Source organism: Oncorhynchus tshawytscha, linkage group LG27 (genome assembly GCF_018296145.1).
Source record: "Oncorhynchus tshawytscha isolate Ot180627B linkage group LG27, Otsh_v2.0, whole genome shotgun sequence".
NCBI classification, from domain to species: domain Eukaryota; kingdom Metazoa; phylum Chordata; class Actinopteri; order Salmoniformes; family Salmonidae; genus Oncorhynchus; species Oncorhynchus tshawytscha.
In genome coordinates, this window is record NC_056455.1 from 19,674,652 (window position 1) to 19,699,980 (window position 25,329).

At 42.4% G+C, this 25,329-nt stretch overlaps 1 protein-coding gene and 1 pseudogene across 4 annotated transcripts; both read left to right on the forward strand.

Moving 5' to 3' along the window:
• The window catches only part of LOC121841088, a 106,298-nt pseudogene extending 89,469 nt beyond the window's left edge, over positions 1-16,829 (forward strand).
• Positions 16,830-17,161: 332 nt separating this feature from the next.
• On the forward strand, positions 17,162-25,322 carry LOC121838625 (ataxin-7-like protein 3). 4 transcript variants are annotated; one of them, XM_042307323.1, is made up of 14 exons: positions 17,162-17,503; positions 17,895-17,975; positions 18,120-18,232; positions 18,360-18,492; positions 18,596-18,767; positions 18,890-18,988; positions 19,092-19,116; positions 19,680-19,729; positions 22,438-22,474; positions 22,563-22,631; positions 22,768-22,811; positions 24,464-24,535; positions 24,897-25,033; positions 25,123-25,322. In XM_042307323.1, the coding sequence occupies exons 3-14, from the start codon at positions 18,182-18,184 to the stop codon at positions 25,320-25,322; spliced, it is 1,089 nt and encodes a 362-aa protein (XP_042163257.1). In that variant the 5' UTR covers positions 17,162-17,503; positions 17,895-17,975; positions 18,120-18,181. The 4 variants fall into 4 exon arrangements, with proteins under 4 accessions (XP_042163257.1, XP_042163254.1, XP_042163255.1 ...); XM_042307320.1 differs by lacking the exons at positions 22,438-22,474; positions 22,563-22,631; positions 22,768-22,811; ... (1 more) ...; positions 24,897-25,033; positions 25,123-25,322 and adding an exon at positions 20,531-21,116 and having other exon boundaries at positions 17,167-17,503; positions 19,680-19,725; XM_042307321.1 differs by lacking the exons at positions 22,438-22,474; positions 22,563-22,631; positions 22,768-22,811; ... (1 more) ...; positions 24,897-25,033; positions 25,123-25,322 and adding an exon at positions 20,477-21,116 and having other exon boundaries at positions 17,169-17,503; positions 19,680-19,725.
• Positions 25,323-25,329: the final 7 nt, after the last annotated feature.

The following is a 25,329-nucleotide window of genomic DNA, read 5'->3' on the forward strand; positions in this document are numbered from 1 at the left end:
AGTTAACCCACTGTTCCTAGGCCGTCATTGTAAATAAGAATTTGTTCATAACTGACTTGCCTAGTTAAATAAGGAGCATTGGTGGCAAATCTGATGGCTGAATGATAAAAAAAATACATCTAGCCGCTCGAGCGCACCCTTACCTTGATCTAGCATAGTCCTCTGAATAGGGGTTAGTTTGGTAGCTGGGTGCGAAAGAGGGGTGACTTCTCATACCGATTATGATCGAGGAAACCAGCCTGCAGATTTGATATGTGCTGCGATAAGGACAGTGTACCATCTAGCCATACTCCCAAGTACTCGTATGAGGTGACTACCTCAAGCTCTAAACCCTTAGAGGTAGTAATAATACCTGTGGGAAGAGGGGCATTCTTCTTACCAAACCACATGACCTTTGTTCTGAACACCTCCAAAACAAAGGTAGAGAGTAGAGGTCGACCGATTTAATTAGGGCAGATTTTCAAGTTTTCATAACAATCGGTAATATGCATTTTTGGACACCGATATTGGCCGATTACATTGCCCTCCACGAGGAGACTGCGTGGCAGGCTGACTACCTGTTATGAGTGCAGCAAGGAGCCAAGGTAAGGTGCTAGCTAGCATTAAACTTATCTTATAAAAAAAACAACACATCTTAACAATCACTAGTTAACTACACATGGTTGATGATATTACTAGTTTATCTAGCTTGTCCTGTGTTGCATATAATCGATACGGTGCCTGTTAATTTATCATTGAATCACAGCCTACTTCGCCAAACGGATGATTTAACAAGCGCATTCGTGAAAAAAAGCACTGTCGTTGCACCAATGTGTACCTAACCATAAACATCAATGCCTTTCTTAAAATCAATACACAAGTATATATTTTTTAAACCTGCATATTTAGTTAATATTTCCCGCTAACATGAATTTCTTTTAACTATGGAAATTGTGTCACTTCTCTTGCGTTCTGTGCAAGCAGAGTCGGGGTATATGCAGCAGTTTGGGCCACCTGGCTCGTTGCGAACTGTGTGAAGACCATTTCTTCCTAACAAAGACCGTCATTAATTTGCCAGAATTGTACATAATGACTTAACACTGAAGGTTGTGCAATGTAACAGCAATATTTAGACTTAGGGATGCCACCCGTTTGATAAAATACGGAACAGTTCCGTATTTCACTGGAAAAAAATGACATTTTGTTTTCTAAATGATAGTTTCCGGATTTGACCATGTTAATGACCTAAGGCTCGTATTTCTGTGTTATTATATTACAATTAAGTCTATGATTTGATAGATCAGTCGGACTGAGTGGTGGTAGGCAGCAGAAGGTTCGTGCATTTGCCAGCAGCTCTTTGCTGTGCTTCAAGCATTGCGCTGTTTTTGACTTCAAGCCTATCAACTCCCGAGATTAGGCTGGCAATACTAAAGTACCTATTAGAACATCCAATAGTCAAAGGTATATGAAATACAAATGGTATAGAGAGAAATAGTCCTATAATAACTACAACTTAAAACTTCTTACCTGAGAATATTGAAGACATGTTAAAAGGAACCACCAGCTTTCATATGTTCGGAGCAAGGATCTTAAACGTTAGCTTTTTTACATGGCACATATTGCACTTTTACTTTCTTCTCCAACACTTTTTGCATTATTTAAACCAAATTGACCATGTTTCATTATTTATTTGAGACTAAATAGATTTTATTTATGTATTAAGTTAAAAATAAGTGTTGTAATGGTCATTATTACATTTTTTATATATATATATATATATATATACGCACACAGTGGGGAGAACAATTATTTGATACACTGCTGATTTTGCAGGTTTTCCTACTTACAAAGCATGTAGAGGTCAAATTTTTTATCATAGGTACCACTTCAACTGTGAGAGACGGAATCTAAAACAAAAATCCAGAAGATCACATTGTATGATTTAAGTAATTAATTAGCATTTTATTGCATGACATAAGTATTTGATACATCAGAAAAGCAGAACTTAATATTTGGTACAGAAACCTTTGTTTGCAATTACAGAGATCATACGTTTCCTGTAGTTCTTGACCAGGTTTGCACACACTGCAGCAGGGATTTTGACCCCCTTCTCCAGATCCTTCAGGTTTCGGGGCTGTCGCTGGGCAATACAGACTTTCAGCTCCCTCCAAAGATTCTCTATTGGGTTCAGGTCTGGAGACTGGCTAGATGCTTCTTAAGGAGCCACTCCTTAGTTGCCCTGGCTGTGTGTTTCGGGTCGTTGTCATGCTGGAAGACCCAGCCACGAACCATCTTCAATGCTCTTACTGGGGTAAAGAGGTTGTTGGCCAAGATCTCGCAATACATGGCCCCATCCATCCTCCCCCAATACGGTGCAGTCGTCCTGTCATCTTTGCAAAAAAGCATGCCCAAATAATGATGTTTCCACCACGTGCTTCATTTTGGATGGCGTTCTTGAAGTTGTACTCATCCTTCTTCTTCCTCCAAACACGGCGAGCGGAGTTTAGACCAAAAGCTCTAGTGTCTCATCAGACCACATGACCTTCCCATTCCTCCTCTGGATCATCCAGATGGTCATTGGCAAACTTCAGATGGGCCTGGACATGCGCTGGCTTGGCAGGGGGGACCTTGCGTGTGCTGCAGGATTTTAATTCATGACTGCGTAGAGTTGCAGATGGTTTTCTTTGAGACTGTGGTCCCAGCTCTCTTCAGATCATTGACTAGGTCCTACCGTGTAGTTCTGGGCTGATCCCTCACCTTCCTCATGATCATTGATGCCCCACGAGGTGAGATCTTGCATGGAGCCCCAGGCCGAGGGTGATTGACCGTTCTCATCTTGAACTTCTTCCATTTTCTAATAACTGTACCAGCAGTTGTTGCCTTCTCACCAAGCTGCTTGCCTATTGTCCTGTAGCTCATCCCAGCCTTGTGCAGGTCCACAATTTTATCCTCGATAAAACCTTACACAATGGTCTTGGCCATTGTGGAGAGGTTGGAGTCTGTTTGATTGAGTGTGTGGACAGGTGTCTTTATACAGGTAATGAGTTCAAACAGGTGCAGTTAATACAGGTAATGAGTGGAGAACAGTGAGAGCTGTGAGAGCCGGAATTTGTGGAGCCGGAATTCTTACTGGTTGGTAGGTGATCAATACTTATGTCATGCAATAAAATGCAATTAATTACTTAAAAATCATACGATGTGATTTTTGGGGATTTTGCCTTCGATTCCGTCTCTCACAGTTCAAGTGTGTACCTATGATAAAAATTACAGACCTCTACATGCTTTGTAAGTGGGAAACACTGCCGGTTTTGCAGGCTATCAAATAATTGTCTCTCCCCACTGTGTGTGTGTATATATATATCTCGGCCGATTTAATCGCTTATCGCTTTTTGGTCCTCCAATAATTGGCATCGGGCCTTTGGTCCTCCAATAATCGGTAATGGGCGTTGAAAATCATAATCGTTCGACCTCTAGAGAGCTTGTTGGAAACTAAAGGCTTTGTTGTAGAGCATTTAACAACATCTGGGGAGAGGCCAGCTGAGTATAAGACTATCATCTGCATATAAATGGATGAGCGAGCTTCTTACTGCCTGAGCTATGTTGTTGATGTAAATTGAGAAAGAGCGTGGGGCCTAGGATCGAGCCTTGGGGTACTCCCTTGGTGACAGGCAGTGGCTGAGAGAGCAGATTTAAAACTTTTATACACTGCACTCTTTGAGAGAGGAATTAGCAAACCAGGCCAAAGACCCTCAGAGACACCAATACTACTTAGCCAGCCCACAAGAATGGAATGGTCTCATCAAAGCTTTGGCCAAGTCAATTAAAAATAGCAGCACAACATTGCTTAGAATCAAGGGCAATGGTGACATCATTGAGGACCTTTTTAAGGTTGCAATGACACATCCATAACCTGAGCTGAAACCAGATTGCATACCTGAGAGAATACTATAGACATTAAGAAAGCTAGTCAGTTGATTATTATAGTTTTTCCAACACTTTTGATAAACAGGGCAAAATAGAAATAGGCCTATAACAGTTTGGATCAGATTGATATCCCCTTTAAATAAAGGATGAACCGTGAAAAGAGAGACAGGCTTGGCGATGATGGGGGCAGCAGGCCTAAAGAAGAAAGGGTCGAAACCATCTGACCCAGATGTTTTTTTGGGGTCAAGTTTAAGGAGCTCCTTCAGCACCTCTGACTCCGTGACTGCCTGCATGGAGAGACTTTGTTGTGGGGCAGAGAAAAAAGGGAGACTCATCAGAGATAGTCGCATTAGAAGGGGTAGGAGATGAGGAAATGTTGGACGGGCAAGGAGGCATGGCTGAGTCATAGGAATTCTGACTTAATGAAGTGGTGATTAAAGAGCTCAGCCATGTGCGTCTTGTCAGTAACAACCACATCATCAACATTAAGGGACACGGACAGCTGTGAGGAGGAGGGTTTATTCTCTATATCTGTAACTGTTTTCCAGAGCTTCTTGGGGGTTAGACCCATAGAGAGAGAACTGCTCCTTAAAGTAACTTTGGCCTTCCAGATAGCCAGGTGCACTTATTTCTCATTTGCCTGAACAAGAAAGAGCCCATCAGCCTGAGTATGCGTGTGCCGAGCCTTTCGCCTAATGCAATTCTTGAGGTGGAGTAACTGCAAGATCACGTTTGGACCAGGTGCTGAACCTGTTTAATTCTCATTTCTTTGTGTGCGTGTTTGTTAACAATACCACTGAAAATATCAAAAAAGAAGGTCCAAGCGTTTCGACAGGGGATCAAGCAGATTATATACCATTTTAGAGGACAGTGCATGAAGACTTGCTAATTTTTAAAGTTTTTTAGCAAGCGTTCTATTGACACATCAGGACAGGTTGTTTCACTGACCAGTCATTGCGAACACAGGCTGTAAAACAGTGTTCATTAAGGGTCATTACAGAAAACACCAGACTGATACCTATCAGATTATTTGTGAGGATCACATTGAGGAGAGTAGCCTTTTCTGGGTGTTTGGAGTCATACCTTGTGGGATTGGTAATAATCTGAAAGATTTAGGGAGTCCCATTGCTTTAGGACATGGTCAGGTGATTTAAGCATGTCTTGGGGCAGTTAGGGTACAGGCGGTGCTGATGGAGGACGATAGCACCCAGCAACAGTCCAAAAAGCTATTTGAAAGTTTTAATGCTTAAAACCAGCAAATCAAATTGTTCGAGACAGACTTGGTGGAGACAACCGAGCACTGAAGGTGATCCTTGGTAAAAGATTGCCATTCCCCACCTTTTGGAAGGTTATAAGCAGAAAGGTTAACATCAGTATTCAAAACACTCTTCCTAACCACGTCTCAGTAATGACCAACACATCTGGAGCTGTGAACCCATACTTTCAAATGATCAATTTTAGGTAGTAAGCTTCTAGTGTTAACGTGCAGAAAACCCAAGCTTTACAAGAAAGCAGAAATTAGTGAAGCATAGTACATAGCACAAATCAGAATTGGGGCTAGCAGCAGTAGATGGGCCAGTATGTACATGTACATTTCCAGATATCATCAACAGTAATACAGTCAAGGCACGGCATAGTACAGGAGAGCTCTGCAGTGCTGATTTATGACATCTGAATGTGCATCATCAAGATCCTATTGTACAGCAATTTCATCAGGTAACATGAATGCAAAGCGGCGTAGAGGTGGTTAGAATAGGGTGGAAGGTCAAAAGTCAGTGTAACCAATAGAGTCAGAGTCGAGTATGGGAACAAACAGTTTGTCCCACGGTTTGGTAAAGAAAGTTTGTAATCAACAAAGCATGCAGGAGTCATGAGGCAAATAGAAAAAAAATTGCCATTAAGTTCGTAGTCACTCGCCCCAACAGTGCGTGTGTGCTGGAGGCGAACGAAAGCTCAGGAGAGAGGGGAGTGTGGTGGGGGAGACAGGACAGGGGGAGACAAGCCAGGGCAGACGGTGAACAGATCGGCAGGTGGAATCCAAGCAGCATTGCAGCAGGCAACAGGAGTAGGTGTCACACCCACTTGGGGGAAGCTTTTATTTCTGGAGGCAGATTTCTTGTAGAAAATGCCAGTGAATGGTCTTTGAACAGCAGGAGGGGGCTTCAAAGGGCGCTTCAAAGATTCCTGCCACTTGTTGGGCCCAAAGGCCTTGACACCTTTTACTTCACACCTCAGTGCTAATTGAAGTTGTATTTGGTCTGTCCTTGCAAGCCTGGCAGCCTTAACTCAGCATTCAGTCCCCATAAAGTAAAATATCATTAATGTAGTTTTTTCTTATTGGCTTTCAAAATATCATCAGACCAAACACTACTCACTTAGTTCCAGGTTGGACGGTATCCTCAGGTCTCTGCTGTTTATTTGCTAGAGCACACACCATATAGCTTGGAAAAAGGAAACCTTGGTAGCAGTAATCTCTCCGGTAAATTTTGGTCAAAATTAGGGTTTCGGTTCGAAGACCATGCTGTGGAGGGTAGCATCCTGCATATGTCCCTGCCGAAAAATCAAAGTTTATCTAACTCCAAGTCTATCCTTTTGTAAAAAAACATGTTGAAAAATGTGAGAGCTCACATGCAGCTGTCTCTCTCTCTCACAGTAGTCATTGGGTTTCTGTGTGACTATAGGGAGGACCATCCCGACCTGGTGGAGAGCATGGCAAAGAAAGGTTCTAATGTGCCAGAGAAACCAAGGACGCCTCAGCAGCTATGGTACAGTCACGAGAAGAAGGCCTTCCTCAAAACACACGCAGACGTGAGTTACGCTTTTCAGGACCGTTTGTTAGCACCTTCAAAACCACAATGTTGACACTCAAAGCTAACATGCTAAAGTTGAACTATGTCCATCTGAAGCAACGTATATGTTCTTGAAACTATAATATCTGTTACTAGGCGACCACCAAAGACATTAAAGACAGTCTTGGGAAGCAGTGGACACAGCTGTCAGACAAAAAGAGACTCAAGTGGATTGCCAAGTCCCTGGAGATGCACAAAGCATATGAGGTGAGAGCATCCTCAAATATGAGGCACAAGACTCTGAAGGAAGCCTATTTACTGCCTGTCTTGGGTATTTCAAGAGTGTTAATTGATTTTTAACCTTGACCCATGTTTGTTTTCCACAGGAGGTGATGAAGGGCTTCATTGAGACTCACCCAGAGCTCAACATGAGCAACGAGGACATCGTCAAGTCCACCTCACCAAGGCTGAGAGACATCTGAAGGACAAATCTGATGGCAGGCCAGACAAACCACCCCCGTGAGTACTAATCCACACCAGCACACTTTTAATCTTACCACTGGGTGATCACACTGTTAACTGGACATGGTGACAAGGGTTGTGACCGTGTTGTGTATTCTGTGTGTGTTTTAGGAATGGTTACTCCATGTTCTGTGCTGAGTTGATGTCTAGTATGAAGGACGTGCCCAGTACAGAGCGCATGGTCATGTGCAGCCAGCAGTGGAAGCTGCTGAAACAGAACGAGAAGGACGGCTACCAGAAACGCTGCGAGCAGGTCTGTACTTCACTAGCAGGTGGACTGTTCACTCCAATGTTGACTTTTTGGACATACTGTCTGAAGTCCTAAGTGCTCAACTTTTCACAATTCTGTTTTTCAGAGAAAGAAAGAATACGAAGTCGAGATGAACCGGTTTCTTTGTGTAAGTTTGTTTTTCTACATGTATGTATGTGTGTGTCTATATACAGTTGAATTTGGACGTTTACATACACTGACACAGAACAGAACCCAAACCGGCTGCGCGCGTGTGCCATCGTGCATAAATTAATTTTGTCCCCCACACCAAACGTGATCACGACAAAATATCAAAACAAACTCTGAACCAATTACATTAATTTGGGGACAGGTCGAAAAGCATAAAACATGTATGGCAATTTAGCTAGCTTGCACTTGCTAACAGCAAGCTAGCTAAATAGGACAAATTAGCTAGATAGCTTGCACTTGCTAGCTAATTTGTCCTATTTAGCTAGCTTGCTGTTACTAGCTAATTTGTCCAGGGATATAAACATTGAGTTATTTTACCATAAATGCACAAGGTCCGCCACTCCGACAATTAATCCACACATAAAACGGTCAACCGAATCGTTTCTAGTCATCTCCTCCTTTCAGGCTTTTTCATCTTTGAACTTATACGGTGATTGGCATCTATTATTATCGTATTACCACGGCGACCGGCAACACAGTTCGTCTTTCAATCACCCACGTGGGTATAACCAATGAGGAGATGGCATGTTCTGCTTCTATAAGCCAGCAACCTGCTTCTATAAGCCAGCAGCATTCCACCCTGCATCCCACTGCTGGCTTGCTTCTGAAGCTAAGCAGGGTTGGTCCCTGGATGGGAGACCAGATGCTGCTGGAAGTGGTGTTGGAGGGCCAGTAGGGGGCACTCTTTCCTCTGGTCTAAAAAATATTCCAATGCCCCAGGGCAGTGATTGGGGGACCCTGCTCTGTGTAGGGTGCTGTCTTTCGGATGGGACGTTAAATGGGTGTCCTGACTCTCTGAGATCATTAAAGGTCCCATGGCACTTATCGTAAGAGTAGGGGTGTTAACCCCGGTGTCCCGGCTAAATTCCCAAGCTGTCCCTCATACCATCATGGTCACCTACTCATCCCCAGCTTACAATTGGCTCATTCATCCCCCTCCTCTCCCCTGTAACTATTCCCCAGGTTGTTGCTGTAAATGAGAATGTGTTCTCAGTCAATTTACCTGGTACAATATATACAGTGGGGAGAACAAGTATTTGATACACAGCCGATTTTGCAGGTTTTCCCACTTACAAAGCATGTAGAGGTCTGTCATTTTTATCATAGGTACACTTGAACTGTGAGAGACGGAATCTAAAACAAAAATCAAGAAAATCACATTCTATGATTTTTAAGTAATTCATTGCATTTTATTGCATGACATAAGTATTTGATCACCTACCAACCAGTAAGAATTCCGGCTCTCACAGACCTGTTAGTTTTCTTTAAGAAGCCCTCCTGTTCTCCACTCATTACCTGTATTAACTGCACCTTTGAACTCGTTACCTGTATAAAAGACACCTGTCCACACACTCAATCAAACAGACTCCAACCTCTCCACAATGGCCAAGACTAGAGAGCTGTGTAAGGACATCAGGGATAAAATTGTAGACCTGCACAAGGCTGGGATGGGCTACAGGACAATAGGCAAGCAGCTTGGTGAGAAGGCAACAACTGTTGGCGCAATTATTAGAAAATGGAAGAAGTTCAAGATGACGGTCAATCACCCTCGGTCTGGGGCTCCATGCAAGATCTCACATTGTAGGGCATCAATGATCATGAGGAAGGTGAGGGATCAGCCCAGAACTACACGGCAGGACCTGGTCAATGACCTGAAGAGAGCTGGGACCACAGTCTCAAAGAAAACCATTAGTAACACACTACGCCGTCATGGATTAAAATCCTGCAGCGCACGCAAGGTCCCCCTGCTCAAGCCAGCGCATGTCCAGGCCCGTCTGAAGTTTGCCAATGACCATCTGGATGATCCAGAGGAGGAATGGGAGAAGGTCATGTGGTCTGATGAGACAGAAATAGAGCTTTTTGGTCTAAACTCCACTCGCTGTGTTTGGAGGAAGAAGGATGAGTACAACCCCAAGAACACCATCCCAACCGTGAAGCATGGAGGTGGAAACATCATTCTTTGGGGATGCTTTTCTGCAAAGGGGACAGGATGACTGCACCGTATTGAGGGGAGGATGGATGGGGCCATGTATCACGAGATCTTGGCCAACAACCTCCTTCCCTCAGTAAGAGCATTGAAGATGGGTTGTGGCTGGGTCTTCCAGCATGACAACGACCCAAAACACACAGCCAGGGCAACTAAGGAGTGGCTCCGTAAGAAGCATCTCAAGGTCCTGGGTGGCACTAGCCAGTCTCCAGACCTGAACCCAATAGAACATCTTTGGAGGGAGCTAAAAGTCCGTATTGCCCATCGACAGCCCCAAAACCAGAAGGATCTGGAGAAGGTCTGTATGGAGGAGTGGGCCAAAATCCCTGCTGCAGTGTGTGCAAACCTGGTCAAGAACTGCAGGAAATGTATGATCTCTGTAATTGCAAACAAAGGTTTCTGTACCAAATATTAAGTTCTGCTTTTCTGATGTATCAAATACTTATGTCATGCAATAAAATGCAAATTAATTACTTAAATCATACAATGTGATCTTCTGGATTTTGTTTTAGATTCCGTCTCTCACAGTTGAAGTGTACCTATGCTAAAAATGACAGACCTCTACATGCTTTGTAAGTAGGAAACACTGACGATTTTGCAGGTTATCAAATACTTGTTCTCCCCACTGTATATATTTTTTTTTAAATGAGGAGATGCAGGACTTGCAGCGTGATCTGCGTCAGAAATAGAAAGGACTTCTATTTTAGCCCTTGGCAACGCAGACGCTCGTGAGCAGTGTGGGTGCAAAAATTGAATAACATAGATTTCTACATTTATTTTGCAACGCTCGCGCACATGACGCTTGCAGTGTAGTCAGGGTTTTAGGAGTCATTAAAACTTGTTTTTCAACCACGCCAAAACTATAGTTTGGTCAAAATAAATTTGTGGAAAGTCGGTTAGGAGATCTACTTTGTGCATGACACAAGTAATTTTTCCCAACAATTGTTTACAGACAAATTATTTCACTTAAAAATTCACTATCACAATTCCAGTGGTTCAGAAATGTTCATATACTAAGTTGACTGTGACTTTAAACAGCATGGAGAAAATGATGTCATGGCTTTAGAAGCTTCTGATAGGCTTATTGACATAATTTGAGTCAATTGGAAGTGTGTGGCTGTGGATGTATTTCAAGGTCTACCTTCAAACTCAGTGCCTCTTTGCTTGACATCATGGGAGAATCAAAAGAAATCAGCCAAGACCTCAGAAAAAATGTGTAGACCTCCACAAGTCTGGTTCATCCTTGGGAGCAATTTCCAAATGACTGAAGGTACCACATTCATCTGTACAAACAATAGTACGTAAGTATAAACTCCATGGGACCATGCAACCTTCACACCGCTCAGGAAGGAGATGCATTCTGTCTCCTAGAGATGAACGTACTTTGGTGCGAAAAGTGCAAGTCAACAACAGCAAAGGACCATGTGAAGATGCTGGAGGAAACAGGTACAAAGTATCTATATCCACAGTAAAATGAGTCCTATATCGACATAACCTGAAAGGCCGCTCAGCAAGGAAGAAGCCACTGCTCCAAATCCACCATAACAAAGCCAGACTACGGTTTGCAACTGCACATGGGGACAAAGATCGTACTTTTTGGAGAAATGTCCGCTGGTCTGATGAAACAAAATATAACTGTTTGGCTACAATGACCATCGTTATGTTTGGAAGAAACAGGGGAGGCTTGCAAGCCAAAGAACACCATCCCAACCGTGAAGCACGGGGTGGCAGCATGATGTTGTGGGGGTGCTTTGCTGCAGGAGGGACTGTTGCACTTCACAAAATAGATGGAATCATGAGGCTGGAAAATTATGTGGATATATTGAAGCAACATCTCAAGACATCAGTCAGGAAGTTAAAACTTGGTCACAAATGGGTCTTCCAAATCAACAATGATACCAAGCATGCTTCCAAAGTTGTGGCAAAATGGCTTAAGGACAACAAAGTCAAGGTATTGGAGTGGCCATCACAAAGCCCTGACCTCTCCTATAGAAAAGTTTTGGGCAGAACTGAAATAGCGTGTGTGAGCAAGGTGGCCTGCAAACCTGACTCAGTTACACCAGCTCTGTCAGGAGGAATGGGCCAAAATTCGCCCAATTTATTGTGGGAAGCTTATGGAAGACTACCCAAAACATTTGACCCAAGTTAAATAATTTAAAGGCAATGCTACCAAATACTAATTGAGTGTATGTAAACTTCTGACCCACTGGAATGTAATGAAAGAAATAAAATATGAAATAAATCATTCTCTCTACTATTATTCTGACATTTATTCTTAAAATAACGTGTTGATCCTAACTGACCTAAAACAGGAATTTTTACTGGGATTAAATGTCAGGAATTGTGAAACTGAGTTTAAATGTATTTGGCTAAGGTGTATGTAAACATCCAACTTCAACTGTATCTAGTGAATGAGAGCAGAGGCAGTATGTATGTATGTTATTTACTCAGTGTCTGTCTACAGAGTATATCAGAGGAGGAGCAGCAGCGTGTGCTGGGGGAGCAGAAGATGATTGGCTTTAAGAAGGGCAGCGGGGGCAGCAAAAGAAGAGCAGAGCGAAGGTAAGTACCACAATGCGTCAGTATCACTCACCTCATCAGCTCCACATATTTCACAATAACAATCACAAGGAAGTATGAAATGGAGATGACTGTAATTTTATCAATCTCAGACAAAATAGATATTGACTGTAGTATGCATTATTTCACTGGTATTGTCACAGCCCTATTTACAAGCATGGCAAGGATGAACATTTTTTATTTTTTTTTACAAATGCAATTGGATCAAGGGGTGTGTGCTTCACTTTTCCTGTTGCAATAAAGTTGTATTGAATTGAAAAAAGCTCCCATCGCTTAAATTGCAGCCTAGCCCAGAGAAGCCCAAAAGGCCCATCTCGGCCATGTTCATCTTCTCTGAAGAGAAACGTCCCAAGCTGCAGCAAGAGCGACCAGACCTGTCTGACAGTGAGCTCACCAGGCTGCTGGCACGCATGTGGAACGAGCTCTCAGATAAGAAGAAGGTACACACCCCAGTTTAATACACACTACCATAGTGCAGCTGAGGGAGGGTTCTGAGCAGTAATATATATTATATGCAGTATATAAATCTATGGTATAGAATAAAATGCAGTACGATGCATGACCGCATCAATTATATGGCATCGGCTTGTGTCGATGAAAGGGGATTTCTGGTTTCAGCCTCTACCTGTGATTGTTAGCTAAATAACTGACGTTGTCTTCCCCTTGTAGGAGAAGTACAAGCGCCTTGAGACGGTCCTGAAGGCCGAGTCTGTGAAGAAAGGACAAGAGGAGCGCAGCCGGCTGCCAGACACCCCCAAGACTGCACAGGACATCTGGCAGCAGAGTGTCATAGGAGACTACCTGGCCAGGTTCAAGGTGGGTGACACAACTATGGCCTTGGATCAGGACTGCCTTTTAAAGCATGTCAACTGCTTCTCCCCTTGTCCTGACTATCTACCTCATTCCTCCTGTGCTTTACAGAACGACCGGCCAAAAGCCCAGAAAGCCATGGAAGCCACTTGGAACACCATGGAGAAGAAGGAGAAGATCATGTGGATTAAGAAGGCAGCTGAGGACCAGAAACGATACGAGGTAAATGGAATCCAATGTGTCTGAAAGGCAGAGGCCCCAGACATTTAAGTGTCCATTGAGACTTACTGGCACTTTTTTACTGACAGAGGGAGCTGAGTGAGATGCGCTCTCCTGCAACCATCATTGCCTCAGGGAAGAAGATGAAATTTGACGGTGAACCCAAGAAACCCCCATCGTGAGTGTATTTCTGATGGAGTGCTTCTGTCTGTGTTTTTGATAACTATATTGATCTAGGATTTGTAAACGTACCTTTCAGGAATGGCTACCAGAAGTTCTCTCAGGAGATGCTGTCCAACGGAGAGCTGAACCACCTCCCTATGAAGGAGCGCATGGGGGAGATCGGGGGTCGCTGGCAGAGGCAGCCCCAGAAGGAGAAGGACCGCTACAAAAAGATAGCTGAGGAGAAACAGAAGCTGTACAAAGTAGAGCTGGAGCGGTGGCTGGCGGTACGCCATCTTTGATTTGTTGCAGACACTAAGTGCATTGAACATCCTAGAAATTGTGTGCCTGTAATGACCTGACAAATTAAAATGTCCCTGCTTTCACAGAGCTTGTCCTCACAAGAAAGAAATGTGTACAAGGAGTACAACTCGCAAGTAAGTCATCCTGTGCTATTCTATTATGCCTTAGAATGAGTGTTACCACAAACTCTCCCTGTAGTTGCTGGCAAATTAACATGTAAACAAACTGAGTGTTAATCTTAATCTCCTATTGTCTTCCTCAGAAAAGAAAAAACCCCAGTGAAACCAGGAGGCACTGCAGCCAAAGTTAAGGCCAAGGTAATCAAGAAGTCGGTAAGTCCCAGCTCTGTTCAGTTTATCATTACCACTCTACTTTTACTTTTACTACTCTAAGTCAAACATCATTCATCTCTGACAATCAATCGTCCCCCAGGACACAGAGGATGATGATGACGAGGAGGAAGAGAAGGAGGCTGCCTCATCAGATAACGATTCTTCCAGTGCAGAGGACAGTGAGGAGGAAGATGATGATGATGATGATGTTAGTTTTCAGACTTGTGTGAAATTCATCATTGCTGTTGGAAATTATAATGTTGCCCTTGACTGACTTGACTTGAGGCTAATGTTCTTGTTGTGCGACACCTACTCTTGCAGAATGAGGAAGACGACGATGATGACGATGATGATGAGGCGGAGGATAAAGAGAACAAGTCAGAGGGGAGTAGTAGCAGCAGTGACTCGAGCTCAGTGGAGACATCGGACTCTGATTCAGACTGAAACTGGTCCATGGTGACCCAAGAGAGACTGAGCAGCGCTGAGCCAAGAGTTCGGGTAGCGCTGCCACTGTGCCGGCCCTGCTCTCCTCACAACCCACCACCAGAGGGAGCCCCTGCCCCACCATGTCCATTTCTCACTCGCTTTCTCTCTTCTGTGTTTCTTCATTGGTGTTCTGTACAAGGAGGGTGAAGACCCTAACACCACCACATCATGCCCATCATCTGTTATTCCTCCAACCCTGCCTTGACCTGCTCCCCTGCCCAGCCCACACAACGCTGGGTTCAGGTGGGGACATTTGGCTTCCTTTCTATATTCTGTGGCTAATAGGTTTCTATTAGCTTTTTTGGGGGTGACTGTTGATTTTGGCCCCATCCTGTTTTTTTGTCAGTGTCTGTCAGATGCTAGAGGCCACGGTTGTGGAGTGGGGAGATGTGAACAGGCCTCTGAGAGCCAAAGAACCTATTTGACTGTGGGATTATTTTGGGGTGGGGGGTGCAGGGGACCAAATAATTGCACTCTTGAGAATGTTTCCTTTAGTCTTTTGTTCTTCAGCGCCTCTCAACTTTCGTCCTGCTCTCAATGTGTATGTTTTAATTATTAGGTTCTTAACGAGGTGGTATCTTCAGGAAAAATTAAGCCATTATGAATGTCTCTTGTTGTTGCTGGAAATTTAGAGGAGATGTATTCATCCACAGTTTTAGTTAGATTTGGATGCGTTTAGAAAAATGGCTTTTGCCTGTCTTTGACAGGTGTTCAAGTTCAAAGGTGACTGACAGTCTATTTATTTATGCTACATAGAAATGCGTCCAAGCTTTTTTGGGGGACAATTTCAAGGGTCTTTGTGGAGCAAGTCCAAGACAATTCTGTTTGACTCATGTTGATTTTTCAGTTTAGATTTGTTCATCCACTGGCCTGTTGAACAGAATAAATAATGAATGTTTCTTAGTGGTATCAAAGGAATATATCGTTTATCGATTAAGAGTTTTTGCTTGCCACTCTTACAGAGTAGTTATTTTTGCCTGGACTGCAGATAACAAACAGACTATGTTGTACAATTTAATATTGGTTTTGATTTCTTCCTTGAACCACTGTTTTACACTTCTATTTGATCTAAAGCTGATTTAATGAATTTGTTTTAATAATGTCGAGGGCTGTGGTCAGTTCCATTTGAAATCAGGGATAGATTGAAATGGATCCATTTAGTTATTTTAAATTAAATTAAATTGACCCCAACCCTGATATTCTTTTAGTCGAAGTATCCCAAAAATCTTTGCACTTCATGTAAGCCTGTCCCATACTTCCTGTGGTCAACTTTTCAGCCCCTTCATGTGTTTGTGTGAGAGCGACTGCATTGGTGTGTGCTGTCTGCATCCTGTGTTTGACTGTGGCTTCGATTATCTACTTTTCTCCATGTGTGTACTTCTCCACTGCCCAAGGATTAAAAAACATTTGCTTGGTGAGAGAATGGGCTAGACTGTGTTCCTAAAAATGTTTCTTAGACCAGTCGCATGCTTATAAATCCTTGAGGGGCAGTGAACGAGTTTGCACTTAGGGGAGAAGGGTACAGAACCCGACTGCAATCTGTGAAGGATGTATGTGCCTGTGTGGTGTAGGAGGCACTTCTCATCCCATTACAACACAAACACCTGGATGAAGATTTTTGTTAATGCCCTTTTCTCAAAATGATTAAAGCTGAGTTATGTGTGGTCCTGTTGGTTACCAGCACAAGGACAGATGCGTTAGACGACCCACTGGACAGGTTATGTCATAAGTTTAACTTGTTTCCAGGGCAGTACAATGGGTTAACAATGGCCCCAGTTTTAAATGGGACTGAGTTAGTCCAATTCTAAATCTCATAATTGTTGATTAACACCAGCATGGTGGGCTATATATGATTTGGTGAAGGGAATGTGGGAAATGTTATGGAGGGTGGGATACTGGATTCGGGAAAGGGATTTGTGGGATGGTGTTGCCAATGGGGATACAACATACTGTTTGTATGGTATTTGTAAATATTGCTTTTTTTGTATTGTGTGGAATTACTTTGATTTGTAGTTTGATTTATTTGGCCAAGTCTTGTCAGTGGCTCCGTCGGAGGTGTGAGTCCATTGCTTGCAGGGGAAACGTTTTTGATTGTGTTTGTCCGTTTTAGTTATCTCTCCCCATGTTGGTTTCTTTGTATAAATGACTAAATGAGAACGGCTTTACAGATTTGTACTGCTGATCATTTGACACATTTTTGATGTTTTCTATAGCGGAGGGTGTTATGTCCCTGCTATTTAAGCATTTGGCAAATAAACTTGGTCTTTAATAAAGTATACATATTGCATTCATTATTTTTTACAAATGATTGTAGGTGTTATATGATGGATGTTGAAGCCTACTGAAAATGGATAATGGACCAACTCAAATAATATGTTCGAAATACCGACCAAACAATAGTGCCCTCCTAAATAAATGGATCAAGTAGAATTGTCAGATACTTACAACTAGATATATAAATATACCCTAATCTGTGATTTGGTTGTTTCATGAGAACTAATCGATAAACGATAACCGTGATTATTTCACCTCTTCCCTTTCCGTCAATAACATAAATGGCCACTCGCGAGAGGGGGCGGATCCAGACAGCCGAGGTTTTTTCTATTGAATTATTGCATATCCAATTAAACATTAAATATTTGCACTTAAGTACAGTCACTTGATTTGATTAGAAGTTCATTTCCTTTCTCTGCCATTTTTTCTCCGACTTTAGGCCAAGTAAAACGGCACGGAGAACCTCGGTGATCGTTTAGGGAGGTCTGTTAGGAAGGAAAATGGCAGCCTCTTTTTACATTTTCTTATTTCCCTTTGCTCTGCTGGATCACATTTAAATGACTAGCTAATAGCTACAACAAAATGTATCATCCTAGCTAGATACAATGTAGCAAAATAATATATTGTCAATGTCCAGCTAAACTGTAACGGCTCAATCATAGATTGGTCGTTGATGGTGAGTGCGAGCTGACCAGTATGATATTCTGTGTAAAGAAATCATTGAAATAATTGTACGTACACGTATTATTAAGATTATGTGCAATGAGCTGATTTGTTAGCTAGCTATGTTTTTGCTATCGGTAGCAGATATTAGGAAAATATTTGTTTTGCTAACTAGATAGCTAATTTGCTGTCTATCAGTTGTAACTGCGTTCTATCCTAGCTAATATCGAACGTTAGCGCAAGCTAACACGTAGTAGCCGTGTCTTAATGCTCACTCTAGTCTCTAGACAGTACAACTGTTCTGGCTTTACTTAAGTTTTTGTTCTGGTTCTGTCTTGTATTGTGTAGCCGCAACACCAAATTTACTAATTCAGTGAAATGTATTTGTTTATTTGTTTCAACAGCTAACCAAAACAATATCAGGCAGTCACCTCTGCCAACTATTAGCGAAGAAGAGGTCTCAACTGAGTGTCGGTGCTCCTTTTGTAAGTGTTGATTCAGTCTCACTCTGGGACTTTTGTTGGGTTTTGTCCAACAAATGGATAATCTCTTGTCTCATCACTTATTTTTTATTGTTTGAATGACTGAGGTATTTTAAATCACTAAATGTGTGTATTTCCTGTTTTCAGCTCTGTTGTCCCCCATAGCTGTGCCATGTAGAAGGCAGTGATTCGCCCTTCAACTTTTGCAAATGAAAATGGAGGATATGTCTCTGTCGGGCCTGGACAACACCAAGCTAGAGGTGAGTAGTGGACTACACTTTCACCATCCTATCATGTTTGGTGGTTGTTGTCCTGCTTTAAAACAGGAAGTTGCTCATGTAGTTTCCTTTCCTTTGTGACTCTGCTTTATTTTTTGCTGCCCTCCAGGCCTTGGCTCAGGACATCTACTCGGACCTGGTGGAGGACGCCTGTTTGGGCCTGTGTTTCGAGGTGCATCGTGCTGTCAAACAGGGCTACTTCTTCCTGGATGACACGGACCAAGAAAGCATGAAGGACTTCGGTTAGGACCAGAGTGCCTTCTCCTGGGTCTGGTTATCTGGTTCATCTCTCTGCCTTTAATTGGTTAGTTTATCTTTCATGTATGTTCTCGCCTTGCTCCGTAGAAATCGTTGACCAACCAGGAGTGGACATTTTCGGGCAAGTGTACAATCAGTGGAAAAACAAGGAGTGTGTGTGTCCCAACTGCAACCGGAGCATTGCTGCGTCCCGCTTTGCCCCTCATCTGGAGAAATGCTTGGGCATGGGGCGCAACAGCAGCCGCATCGCCAACCGCAGGTCAGCAAGGGGCACTGGACATGGACAGTAGACACTACACTACAATGTGACAAAGAAAACAAACCAATACATTCCTCAAGTGATTGGGCAATTCTGATCATTTTCTTGATATTGGTCTACAGAATAGCAAGCAGTAACAACATGAACAACAAATCAGAGAGTGATCAGGAAGACAATGATGACGTCAATGACAATGACTGGTCGTATGGCTCAGAAAAAAAGGTGAGAATAAAACAAGTGTGAATCCCTGTCTGAATGTTTTTTGTGACTTTAGCTGAACAAGCACATCTATGCTTGTCTTACACCCCTCTATTTTCCCTCTACAGCTAAGAAGAGAAAGTCAGATAAGGTATTTTTACATTCTTTGAAACAACATATACCTTTGGTAAGTTTCATTGCTGTGGAGATTCATGTTCTGTATGTTGTGTTTTTGTCCACATGTAATTGCAAGGGGGCCAATAGATAAAAAATAACCTTTAGGATTTCTGGTATCCCTCTGTCCTTTCTGCTAGGGCCGGGATGATACCAGTATCGCATTACTCGTTAGTGTCGTGGAAAGGAAACTTCTTTAGGAAAAACAATGTTGTAAACAAACATCATTAAGTTGTTATCCAGTCACATTTATTTTTTTACAAAACAAATTTTATCAGCTTTTTTATAGTTTTGATATTTTCATCTAGCTTTGTGTGAATCTTTTTTATTTTTGCCATACTGGTATTGTCACAGCCCTACTTTCTGCTTACAAGCATGGCAAGGATGAACATTTTTTTTTTTTTTTTACAAATTCAATTGGATCAAGGGGTGTGTGCTTCACTTTTCCTGTTGCATGCTTCACTAGTTGTTTGTGATATTTTCATCTAGATCAGTGTGAATCTAAATTGACAGTTCTCTTTTTGTGTATTATTTCCTTAGAATCCAAATTCACCCAGAAGATCAAAATCTGTAAAGCATAAAAATGGTGAGTATAACGTTACCTCTTAGAACCCATGTAAGATGCAGGTTAAGTGACAAACTATAAGCTGTGTGTCATTTACATTTCCCATCTGGAATGTAAATATTTTCCAATTGCAACACATGATTAGAATGGCATTTTTCTTTTTTAATCTTAGTGGCAATCAGCAGTTAAAACAATAATAACAAGGCATCGTCGCCGCCCCTTATTCTGTAAAAAGCTGAGAGCTTGTGCTAGAAATGTTTTACCACTTAAATTAATAGAAAAAGCTATGGATGCAAGGACTGACCATCGTGATATCAAAGTTATAGTTTTGAGGCTGTATAGTGTTTTGTTAACAAACATTGGAGTACAACAACAAGTTCTGATTGGGTATAACAGTTCAAGTTATATTCTTCAAGAATCAATGGGTACATATCATTACTTTATAAATCCTAAAATGGATGTAGCAACTGCAGATTGCCCCTTTTTTTTAAATGTCATTTGTCAATATCATTTCTCAATCAGCATTTATTTTACTGAAATTCACACTGATATTCATACTTAATTGCATACATTATTGTTTATATAATGCATTCTGATATACAGAATATTATATGTGTGGTCTCATGGTATTTTGTTTGTCGGGATTGTGGGAATGTTCTAGAGTCCAGACTCACTGTAGCCTTGAAATGGAAGTGTGTAGTCGAACATAGAGCCCACTCCTGAATACACCCAATTTATGGCCCTACTTTGTGTGTGTTTGTGTGCGTGAAAGTTTTAGAGTAGTTGGTTGAATGGTTGGGGATGTTTTACACTCTGCTCGTTTCAGCATTGCTGGGGCCAAAGCTTTGTTGCAGATCAGGAAGCTCCATGCGTGCTGTTGAGAGATGATGCATTTCCTCGGTGATCAGAAGGGGCTGGTTACTGCCAGGCCAGCTCTATAATGCCCTCCCCCGCTTCAATGTAGGGTCAAAGGTCAACCCAAGAAGAATCTGGGAAAGAACCCTGCCGTTTTAGGGACAGTATATCAGGGAAAAGAGTGTCTGGAGTTTGAACTTTCATTCCTAAGGAAATGAACCTTAGCAGAGACCCAGGGTGTCTCCAAAATCCTCTATTGAGAATGTTAATGTGGCCTTCTGGATTCCACACGATAGATGGCCATTGAAGGAGTCTGCTGCTTAAATCCAGGTCAAATGCACAATGTTGGCAGAATACAGACGTAGTACAGTATGAAAAGGATCAGAATGTTGGCAGAATACAGACGTAGTACAGTATGAAAAGGATCAGAATGTTGGCAGAATACAGACGCAGTACAGTATGAAAAGGATCAGAATGTTGGCAGAATACAGACGCAGTGCAGTATGAAAAGGATCAGAATGTTGGTAGAATACAGACGCAGTGCAGTATGAAAAGGATTACAATGTTGGCAGAATACAGACGCAGTGCAGTATGAAAAGGATCACAATGTTGGCAGAATACAGACGTAGTGCAGTATGAAAAGGATGTTGGCAGAATACAATGTTGGCAGAATGCAGAATACAGACGTAGTGCAGTATGAAAAGGATCACAATGGCAGAATACAATGTTGGCAGAATGGCAGACGTAGTGCAGAATGAAAAGGATCACAATGTTGGCAGAATACAGACGTAGTACAGAATGAAAAGGATCACAATGTTGGCAGAATACAGACGTAGTACAGAATGAAAAGGATCACAATGTTGGCAGAATACAGACGTAGTACAGTGTGAAAAGGATCAGAAGCAGCATTGAAGATGAGGATAAGCAATTAAGATATAAGGCAAAGGCCGACTCTTCATGCTCCACAGTCTCCTGTTTGCTTGATGATTTTAATTTGACATGGATCATGGTGCAAAGTTAATGAGCTGAGAATGACTTACAGGAAGCTGACAATTGTGTGCAATAAATCACAGTTCAGCCTCCAGTTTTCAGTTCTTTGTATGTAATATATCAATTTATTTTCTGTATTGTGTTATATATTGTTTAACTCGTTCAACACTTGAGTGAAAAAAATCATGTCAGATGATAGTCTGGTCCCAGTAATGATAGACTACAGTCATGTCTCTAAAGCAGACCAGCTGTTTATCTCTTAGTTTTTCAGGTGACTCAACAAGTCCTCTTTGTGCATTATCCTATCCATTATCTACTTGACATATTCATGCTTTTGTTTGCATTTGTTTTTGTCGTTTTGTATCACGTCTTCATTTATTCTTAATTTCCTGATTGTCCCTGTTTCTTTAAATGGAGCTGAAATTAAACGGTGCTGCTATCTTCTATGGAGCGTCAAGGATGTTCCTATGTAATAAATTACCTGAACTCAATCCACACCAGTTTGATCGACCTGTCATTTGTGGTTTTGGCCCTTAAAGTGCTGCTCAATTTCAATCACAGATTGATTAAACCATTAAAATATATTTTGCCTTATGCTTATGCATAAATATGCTTGCTACTGCAGCACGTACATAATAATCAATTATGTTCTCTTACCTTACTTGTCAATAGCTAGTGAGACCTTTGCTTCATCCCATCATAAACTGTACATTTTACATATGTTTTGTCAGACATAGGAATCAATTGTTTGTGACATGTAATATTGTGGATATTGCACTAAATGTAATCACTGCTTTATTTCATAGTTGGTGGTGGTTGTGTGCATCATCTGTGTCTTTGGGAGTCTGGCAAGTAGACTGATAGATCATATGCTGTTCTCTTTTTCAGGGAGCTTAGTAATAGTGTCAATGCAGATCCATACAAGGTAACCAGAATCCATTTTTCTGATGGTTCACACCTACATTTCTATTAGTGTGTTGATGTCTGTTATCGTTTTCTCTCCCTCACTGCAGTACAACTATAACACTGGCATCAATTACGAAACTTTAGGCCCTGACGAACTGAGGTCTCTGTTGACAACAGTGAGTCATTTTTATTTATCCATTCTACCATCCATCCACAAGTCTAACTGTATTGGATCATATCTAAAATCTCAAGACATTTATCAGCAGTGTGTATGACTGGCTTGTCTCTAACTACACTGCCCCCTGTCTGCAGCAATGTGGAGTGATCTCAGAGCACACCAAGAAGATGTGCACCAGGTAGGGATTACTCTGCACGCAAACACAGCACATGCACCTCTAATAGTCTTGTCATTTCCACCTAATGTCCTATCAGCTACACGGAGTGCACACACACACCTTTATCACACAAACTCATTAATACTTTTTGTTTCTCAAGCGCTGGCACTAGATGTTAGCTTGAGTCAAAGTTGCTGATTATGATCATGATGAGCCATTCAGGGTTGTACTGGTTCAGACAGACATCTTCCTGGAAGTTTGATGTCAATGTCAGTACGTCCTGTGTCCATCCCTCAGCCTGCCCCTTAGTATGGATCTTACCAGGTTCTCAGAGGTGTTTGTTAAACTAGCTAGTCAGGAAGGTCTTCCGTGACTTGAATGACGTGTGTTCTGGACAAGTGGTAAACCTGTGGCCCAACTCCATTATGGAGGCTGCCAACAGACACTCATGGTTACTGTTCTGCATGTTGTTTCTGTGAGACCTTTAACATGATCAGTTTCATTGGTGTGTTGTGATCATGTGTAGTTGGGACTGATTTTGGGGTACACAAGTGGCAACTCTATATGATTCTCAATTATTTTCCATTTCCTTTATAACATATAGTATTTATTAGATGATTGGGGTCAGTTATTGACTAATTTTTTCTTTAAAAAATGTATACTGAACAAAAATATAAACTAAACATCTAAAGTGTTGGTCCCATCTTTCATGAGCTGAAATAAAAAAGACCTAGAAATGTTCCATATGCACAAAAATTGTGTGTATTAATGTGTACATCCCTGTTAGTGGGCATTTCTCCTTTGCCAAGATATTCCATCCACCTGACAGGTGTGGCATATCAAGAGCTGATTAAACATCATGATCATTACACAGGTGCACCTTGTGCTGGGGACAATAAAATATTAGTCACACAACACAATTCCACAGATGTCTCTAGTTTTGAGGGAGCGTGTAATTGCCAGAGAATTTAATATTTATTTCTCTACAGTAAGCTACCTCCCAACGTTATTTTAGAGAATTTGGCAGTACATTCAATCGGCCTCACAACCGTAGACCACGTGTAACCACGTCAGCCCAAGACCTCCACATCTGGCTTCTTCACCTGCGGGATAATTTGAGGAGTGGGAGGGCTAGTGAAAAGTATTTTGTCTGTAATAAAGCCCTTTTGTGGGGATAAAACTCATTCTGGCTCCCCAGTGGGTGAACCTACAGTATGCCACCCATGGCTGCGCCCCTGCCCAGTCATGTGAAATCCATAGATTAGGGCCTGATTTCCTTCCATGAACTGTAACTTGGTAAAACCTTTGAAGTTGTTGCATGTTGCGTTTTATATTTTTGTTCAGTATAATACCAAATGTGTAAAATTAGTGAAACAATTCATATTTGATTGGACTAAACAGATATTTTCCAATTGGATTATGTAAGACCCTGATTGGACACTGCCTGCCGTACGTGGTGAGAGACCAACTGGACACTGTCAGTGAGCAAACGTTAATCTCTAACCTCCAAACTCTCATGACACCTGACCCATCATCTGATTGATCACTGGCAGTGTCTGTTTCTGTCTCTCTCCCACTCTTGTCTCTGCCGTGGCCCTGGGTAGGCGGGGCCACTGTGCATTGTGGGCAGGTGTTTCTCAGGTGTTTGTAATGCCACGTTGTGTCCCTGCCAGGTCCCAGCGGTGCCCCCAGCACACGGACGAACAGAGGAGGGCTGTCAGGGTGTTCCTCCTGGGGCCGTCCGCGTGAGTGTGCCCCTCCCCTGCCCCTCAGGCCTCCATTGGTTCTGACTGGTTTATTCCTAGAACTGATATATTCGATCTTGACTGGTGCCTGTGGTGTCCCTAAATGTACAGGTGTTTGCTTGAGGAGTTTTATTGAATGACTATGTATTTATTGTGGATGTTTTGTGCCAGTTAGATGGACAGGCCTTATCATTGAGGGTGGACTATGTTAGTTAGCTACTGTATGAGCACTCATGGGGCCAACTGTATGGCCTGGATGTGTACTACAGTAGGTGTGCTGTATGGCAGGTTGAATGGCTCCACCATGTGTCCTGCTGCTGTCTGTGGCTGGTCTGATCTGAGCGGCTGTTGTCTCTGTCAGGTCATCTCTGCCCGATGCAGACACGATGGTGGAGAGTGACTGCTACGACGCCTCAGACGGACAGGTTCTCATGAGTCGCCTACAGTGGGACGGATCCTCAGACATCTCCCCCTCCGATTCAGCCTCCTCCAAAGCCAGTAAGAGAACCGATTCAGGTCCACATTCTGTACATTCATACAGTGGAAGTCGGTCTCATCTCATCCCCTGCTCTCGATCTCTCTCTCAGGCACCAACAACTCAGATTCTAAGAAGCCCAAGAAGAAGAAGAAGACGTCTCTTGGCCTAAACAGCACAGGAGGAGGAGGGGGCGGCAGTGGGAGTGGAGGAGGCAGTAGCTCCCAGACTAGTCTAGTAGGCCTATCCAACAGAAAGAAGAAGCCCAAGCTTCCTGTTCCCCCCACCCAGTATCTTGACAACCTAAACTAGGGTTCCC